Genomic DNA, 7,622 nt, shown 5'->3' on the forward strand with positions numbered 1-7,622 from the left:
GTCAATAAGTTTGTGGTCAGCCACAATCATTTCACCTTGTGTGTGTGACTAGGGCCAACACTGGGCAGCTACACATATTAGTTGCAAATCATTAAAGTTGCATTGTAAAAGCCAGTAATGTGATTTTACTCAAGGCCATTATCCAGTGTTATCCAGCTTATTTAAAAATAAGCTCAGCAATCAAAGATCAGAGCAGTAGCACAAATGCTCTGGAAGATAAGCAGCTGATTACATGCTTTGTTGCATCTGACTCCTAGGTGAAGGTAACCTTCCCACCAATTTCACATTCAGTTCAACTCCAGATTACAATCAAATGAGAAATCTCCAACTGTGCTGCAGTGACAACACCAAGTAGTCTGTATTCACTAACTAGGTCTATTTGCACACCTTTGTTTCCAGCTGATTTGTCCACTTATAAAAAGACAAAATGACACTGAAGAGAATGCCATCCCTCTGCCCCTCAAAAAAAAAAAAAAAAACCCCAAAAAACCACCACCACCACCACAAAAAAAAAAAAACAAACAAAAAACAAACCTGCACAAACCAAATCCACAACTAAATTTCCTTGCCATATTTTAAAAATATGTATTATTTTAAAACTTACTTCTCTAATGCCTTCTGCTGTCCATTGAAAGCCACAACAGTCCTGATGGATGTCAAAATTTCTTCTGCCACAGCTCCTGCTTTGGCGTAAGCAGATAGCTCTTTAGCAGTAAGAGACGCCAGGAGCTGAAAGGTTGAAAAAATGCTGTTATTGCAGCCTGATGAAAGAATACACACACTGTCTTGGTGAATAAGAACAATGACACAAGGTGCAAAACACCAGACTTTAGCAACATGGGGGTCAGCTCCTCCCCATACCCTGCATTTCCCTCCAATAGAATGCAATTTATCATTGTCTCCTCATTACAATCAAAGGCTACACGAATATCAGGTGAGCTTCCTGACTGATCCACTTTCCTCCCAAGCTGAGGGCAGCCTACAAACTACACTAGGAAGAGTGAAGGAGGTAGTGCTGTAGCTGCTCTGAGTTTCTGAAGTGTTCAGACCTTAGAGCACCATCCCTAGAGCACCATCAGATATTGAAGCAAGCAAGTCAATCACATTGCAGCCTCTAACATTCTTTTTCTGTAACTTATTTTTAATGCTTCATGTAGGAAAAAAAACCTGTGGACTCACATAAATAGCCACTCAGGAATATGAGCCATACACATTAATGTGGCTAAACAGTGCATAAGGGGAAAAAGTTTTCCTGTCTGAAAGTGAAACTTCTCCAGCCATTTCACTGATTTATGTAACTTCAGTTTTCAGCAGCTGTATGTATCGGCACAGCTATATAGATCTATTCTGTACACAGCATGAACCTTGGAAAATTATTTGCATCCATACATTCATGTGCAGATGGGAAGAGGTTGAAAGGTATTTGTGCTAGGAGTGAAAAGTGAGGGATTTCCCAGCACTTGCCATGAGGAAATTGCTGTGCCAGAAAGATGCTCTGATGCAGATTACTCCCCTGCAACATGGCATGAGGACAAGATATGCAGACAGAAGGAACACAACTTACAAGTGTGTGCTTCGGAACCCAAAGAAAGGCTACAGGAGGAGCAGAAATCAAAGTAAGAGTGGGGCAAACCTCCCAACTTAGAAACCACACCAGGTTTCTCTCATTCTCTCCCCCTTTTCTCTGCATTAGAGTTGTAAGGTTTTTCTGGTTTCCTTGTTTATAAATCCCCAGACACTTACAGTTGACCAAACTGCTGCTGATGAGGCAAGAAGTGGGCTGACTGACATAACCACCAGCGTCAGCTTCCACCCATAGATGAATCCTACAATAAGCCCTGACACAAACGTCGAAAAAAACTGCAGAAATATACTGATCTTGTCTCCGATGCCCTCACGGATGGTGTTGATGTCACTTTAAATAACAAGAATAAAAAAAGATTTATTAGCTTAGAATGCCTCTCATTGTGACTCTCTCCCCCCTTCTTTTCATGCTGTGTGGCCTTGTGTCAGGAGCTTTGCCATTTCCTAACTGGCAAAAGAAAATTTCTAACCACAGCTACTGAACTCTACCATTAGGCTCTTCTGTGGCCAAAACACATCAGAAACCTCCTATTTTTAAGGACTCATTTTCTGTATTCTCAACATTCTCTGCTGTTTCTATGCCATGTCACTAGGTCACCAGTGACCCAGTTTCCTCATCTGGCATCCAAATGGAGAAAATAAGTAAAATAAGTAAATAATCAAGCAGCCTCTTCACCCAACATGACCATCTCTAAATGTTTTCTTCTGCTCAGCTCCCTGATGTATTTTATGTTCTTAATTTTGGCTACCAACTCAGATGAAGTGCTACCTCCATTCCATCATATCATTATTTGGAATAACCTTCATTTTTCATACAAATTTTCTTCCCTATTTTCTCTTCCCAGAACATACAGATACTAGAGCAGTTTCATTTAAGTTTCTCATAGAGTATTCAGGACAGATCTGTCCAAAGCTACTACAAAATCCAGAAAAAAAAATTAAAAAATGTAGTGTTCACACATGTAATTCATTAAAACAGGGGCATTGCAGTCCTCATCCCTAAATCTGTTTAAGTTCGTGGAAAAAAACTCCAGAGTCTTTGACTGGCTAGATAGAATACTGCCTCAGATCTGAGTGGGTGCAAGTAGAAGCTCATTTCCATTCAATTAAGTGTCAGCTTTTGGTATTTAGAAACTAGGTGGAAACAGCAGAGCTGTTTGTTTAATAGTGGCTGACGTGTACATCATGGACTTCACAAAGCCAGTGTCAGGCATTTCACGAAAAAATCCCTCCTAATGCACATATCACAGAAACTGCACAAACGAAGCTGAAAAGGACAATGAATTTCTCACTTTGTAATATTTCACACTAAGTTTGGTAGATTGATTGTTTGTTTTAACTCTCTATAGGCTGTTCTGCTGAGATAAATGTCAGTTTTCTTTTAAATGCCATACTTGGGCATGTGTGTATGTGTGTAAAAGGAAAAACAAACAAAACAGAGCCCTCACTCTGTCAGTCTGGTGTTCAGTGTTCCTATCTGGGTAGTATCAAACCAAGCCATCTCCTGATGGAGCACTGCAAAAAAGAACTTCTGCCGGATCCTTGCAGTTTGCCTTGTAGCAGTAACCAAGAATGTCCACACTTGGATGATGCTCAGGATAAACACAGCAAAGCCAATTCCCACGAAGTAGTAAGCGAACCTGGGATAAGGGAACAAAAGCCTGTGTGATCCCACTAATATCTCACAAGAGAAGTTAGATACACAGAGCAGCAACTAATCTTCATTAATCATACCAAAAGTAAATACTGAAGCCTGTGATGTATTATTGGGAAGGCAAACATGGCTTCTGCTGAAACAGGTAACACAGTAAAAGAAAATCCTCCAATACATTATTAACAGGATAACTACAGATCCTTACTTTGTCATATCACCTTCTATATCCACACCTGGATCTGATGGGCAGCTGGAATTGCTTACTGAGGTATCTGTAAAGGGGAAATAAAAAGTAGGAATATTTGTGGAAGTGTTATATAGAGCAGTTGATTCATGGAAATACAGGGTTTTCAGTTTGGGAATGTTTTGAATTTTGCAAGTGGGGTCTGCAATACAAACTTAAATAAAAAAGGTTTTGGCAAATACAGATTTATTTTTAAGCAATTAGTGCCTGATAACAGAGGCTGGTCATACTCCCTACTATCTCAACAAAGTCAGAATTTGTTCATAAGGTGCACATCCGATGCTCTGGTTTTGCCCTGTCTAGTCATCAAAGTTGGATTGAAATGATCAGGTTATTTCCAGCAGGATGAGTGTTGCTCATTACATACTTCCTTAGATATGTACCAGTGTACAGTCTGGGGAAAAAAGGAATCTTAGCTTCAGAAGCAAAGCACAATCAATACATAGAGAAATTTAAATTAAACTTTTTACCATTGGGTTGCATGCCACTTAGCACAAAGCTGTTTGTCATCTCTCCAAAGAAAATGATCAAAAGCGGCATTCCAGTACCATTTGCAGCTGCTGCAACCAAACCAACTATCATCAACAGGACATCCACCCCATCAGCATAGCAAAACTGTGTAAGCATTAGAAAGAGGAAAAAAAAAAGAGGAGAAAGCGACATTAGACCTTACAGTTCATGCATTTGCTACAGTGCAGCAGACCTGCAAAATATTCTTCATCTACATATTCTAAGCATACTCCAACTGAAGGTAAACTCAGCACATACAGATTTTCTGCTAGTCCGACACATCTTTAAATCAGTACTCAGGTTGCTAAGGAAATACAGGCAGGACACAGATTCTCAATCTGGAAAAAACTACATTTGCAAGTGATGATGACCTTTGTAGAATAGACTGTATTTTGTGTTCCATGGAGTTACATATTTACTAAGATAATGCCTCTACAATGTAAACAAGAGTGAGTTATTGACCAGCACCTGGCTTATACCTACCAGAAAAAAATGCTTGCAGCAGAGAGAGATTGCATCTTAAGACTTGTCTACCCCTGAAGCTTTGTTTTGTTTAAACAAGGATGTGAATTTAAATTGCTATAGATATCCTGGGATGTGGTTAATCTGAAATTGGAGCATTTTATTTCTGACTGGCCTAAGCACTGCATAAAGTGTAAATACACAAGGAATAAACAAGAGAGGAATAAAACTTTTCTTGTTTCAGAGTAACCAAGTCCACGTACAAGAGCTATTTTTGTTTGGGAATAGCTGTCCTATAGAAAACTGACACAAAATCATATCACTGGTTTTGATTTGGTTATCTCAGAGAGCAGATCTAGAACCAGTAGTCCTCAGGCTTCTCTGTTTTTTGATTGCCTATCAACTGTAATTCATAAACAACTCACAATGCCAAATAAAGAAAAGAAAGTAAAAAGCAGACCATCAAACAGGATACTAACCAATTCAAGAATGCCAACCATTTGTTTCTCCGGCTTCTCATTTTCCTTCCTAGAGTAAAGTACAAAACACTAATTAAGATGAAGGGGTTTTTTAGCAAACCTGTATTAAGCTCTTCTACTCCCTCCCCTGCGCCTCTGACTTCCACATATACCAAATTAACTTTAAGTTAAAAAAATACTTACGCTTTCTTCTTGGGCTTTAACTGATCAATTTGTTCTACATTTTCCTCATGCTGGAAAGAAGGATCCTCACACCCCTTGCTTCCAGATCCTGTGAAATAAAATTACTTTTTTAGCATAATAATCCATCTATTTACTAGCTTCTTGTGTCTTTCACTGCTGATTCTTTTGCACTTAAAGACTAGTTTTTTCTTGTGTACCTGGAAGGAAGTTCCAAAAAAAAATTCACCAGGCCCTTTCTCTTCAGGCCATCTTTATTCCCAGAAAAAGCTTGCATGTCCATTTCTGAGATGGAAACAACTTCATTTTTGTAATTAAAACATATTTTTGCAGAAATATTTTCAAAGACTAAAGGAAAGCGTTAATTCTTTCTTCAAACTCCGGCACAACTGAATGCCAATTAGGAGAAGTCCTACTGAAATGAGTGGAATTGCTTATAGTGAAGGTTGTAATTGCTGTACATAACAGAGAATATGGCAGTTAACTGAAGAATCATGTCCTTGACTCTAATAACCATCTTCACTCTTCTACTGCAGTAGTTGTTACACGTCGCACTTCCTTTGTGCTGGGGGCTTCAGAAAGCTTTGTGAAAGCATAATCCTACCCAGGAAGCTTATAGTTCTAAATGCATACAATAAGATGTAACAAAAATATAAAGAAACAAAGGAGTAACCACAGTGGGGAACCAGCTGTAAAACAATAGGAGGAAAAGTGCTCCCCGTACCAGCCACTCCCAATTTATATTTACCTTAACTTTAGCGGCTGAATCACTATGAATAGAACTTTCTACCGTTTTTATGTTAGTTGGCCTAGAATGGCTGTTTCAGACAACCATTTGAAAGCAATAACATTCTTCCAGCTTACTCAAGTTACCACAGGAGAATTTTCATGCCCAGGCTAGGAGCCTCCTGAACAGTTTTACCAACGTAAATTAATTTTGTTGAACTTGATGGAATGATTCACGCAGAAAATGTTTAATAGGTGTGGCTTTAATTCACTGATTTGTAGGAAAGTCATCATGTTATCTCCTACAAAACCATTATGGCAATCAGGAGAGCTTTATAACATTCTTTAGGTTCAAAACTGTGGAACGTACTCTTCAAACACACATGTGGTGCCCCTTCTTACCAGGATCAGAGAGGTCCTGTTCTGTGGAATTTGCAGAATAGTTCTTCATCATTCCTTTTGTTGTATGCTTATGAGAGAGTCACATTAATTAGAACCTGCAATAAACCCCCAACAAAACACCTCGATTTAATAAATATTTAGAGTTCACATCTGTGGGTTTTTCCATGACTCATTACATTTTGGTCTCAAAATTATTCTACTTGTATAGAAAGAGTAAAAACAAAATAAAATAGGTAACAGCATGAAAAAAGAACTACTATTAACGAGGTATTAAGAACAGTGCGCACTATTACTACGTGACTCAGGGCAGTAGCCTGTTTTAGTAGTCTTTTATGCTAAATCCTGAAATTATTCATATAAAAGTTATTGTAAACAATCTAATATAGAATAGGTGATTTCCCTCATTTCTTCGTGTTTGATTAGAATTAGACGAACAGCCATAACATGGTCACAAGTACGGTGATGAAGACATGCATTTGTTATGTCATGTGGTACTAGGATGCATTTAGAGGCAGTAAGTGACTATTGTTCTAAGTCGCCTGAGGCTTTTCTTGATCTGTCAAATATGCTGGTTAAAAAACCCAAACAAGAACAACAGCAACAAAATCCCAAGCAAAGAGCCAAACATGAATCTGACGAAGCCTAAAACATTGAAAAGAACATGCCTAATTAACCTCAGCTAAAGAAAAAAAAGGGAAGGGGGAAAAAAAAAAACCCAAAAAACCCGAACCCTGTTCGATTTCTGACTGTGCCTTCCCCTCTCGTTATTTCAGCTCACCTTCACAGCCCACGCTGACTCCGGCACGCGCGGGAGGCTGCGGCCCCGACGGCCCGGTCCCTGCAGGGCGGCTCCGCAGCGCCCGCCCTGTGCTTTATAGCGGCGGCACCGCCCGCCCTCGGCTCGGGTTGCAGATCAAGGTCGGTGCTGCAGCCGACCGGAGCCGCCCAGGATAAGCGGCCTACAGAGGGATGCCGCCCGGCTCCTGCCCTCTGCGGGGTCTCCGAGCCTGCAAAGAGCGCACCAAGAGCCCACCAGCCCTATGCCGGAGCATCGCTTCCATCCCGAGTCTCACAGAATAGTTAAGAGATTAGAAGGGGACCACTGGATGTCATCTGGCCCAACCTCCCTGCTCCAGCATGTGCGAACTGAGAGTGGTCAGAAATTAGATTTCAGGCTCCAGGCAGTAGCTTGAAGCCTGTGGGAAAAGCCAGGTACATAACTCTCTCACTTAAGCCTGGGAAATCCTAAGGAGGAACCCATAACAATCCTTGTAGGTATCTTCTTCCTGACACCTGCTGTTTTTCCAAGTTGTTTACTGGTAAAGATGTTTACTGAGAGGTGTTGGTCGGAAACAACCAATAATATTCATTGTACCGAAAT

The 7,622-nt window shown here is 40.1% G+C and overlaps 1 protein-coding gene across 1 annotated transcript in view; it reads right to left on the reverse strand.

Moving 5' to 3' along the window:
- The window catches only part of ABCB5 (ATP binding cassette subfamily B member 5), a 34,115-nt gene extending 27,007 nt beyond the window's left edge, over positions 1–7,108 (reverse strand). The window contains exons 1-9 of the mRNA XM_040079185.1: positions 7,020–7,108; positions 6,242–6,336; positions 5,117–5,204; positions 4,934–4,982; positions 3,953–4,097; positions 3,444–3,510; positions 3,033–3,224; positions 1,744–1,915; positions 605–729 (exon numbers count right to left, since the gene is read on the reverse strand). Coding sequence (XP_039935119.1) covers positions 605–729; positions 1,744–1,915; positions 3,033–3,224; positions 3,444–3,510; positions 3,953–4,097; positions 4,934–4,982; positions 5,117–5,204; positions 6,242–6,293 — 890 coding nt within the window. The 5' untranslated portion in view covers positions 6,294–6,336; positions 7,020–7,108. The remainder of the gene's footprint in view (positions 1–604; positions 730–1,743; positions 1,916–3,032; positions 3,225–3,443; positions 3,511–3,952; positions 4,098–4,933; positions 4,983–5,116; positions 5,205–6,241; positions 6,337–7,019) is intronic.
- Positions 7,109–7,622: the final 514 nt, after the last annotated feature.

Source organism: Hirundo rustica, chromosome 1 (genome assembly GCF_015227805.2).
Source record: "Hirundo rustica isolate bHirRus1 chromosome 1, bHirRus1.pri.v3, whole genome shotgun sequence".
NCBI classification, from domain to species: Eukaryota; Metazoa; Chordata; class Aves; order Passeriformes; family Hirundinidae; genus Hirundo; species Hirundo rustica.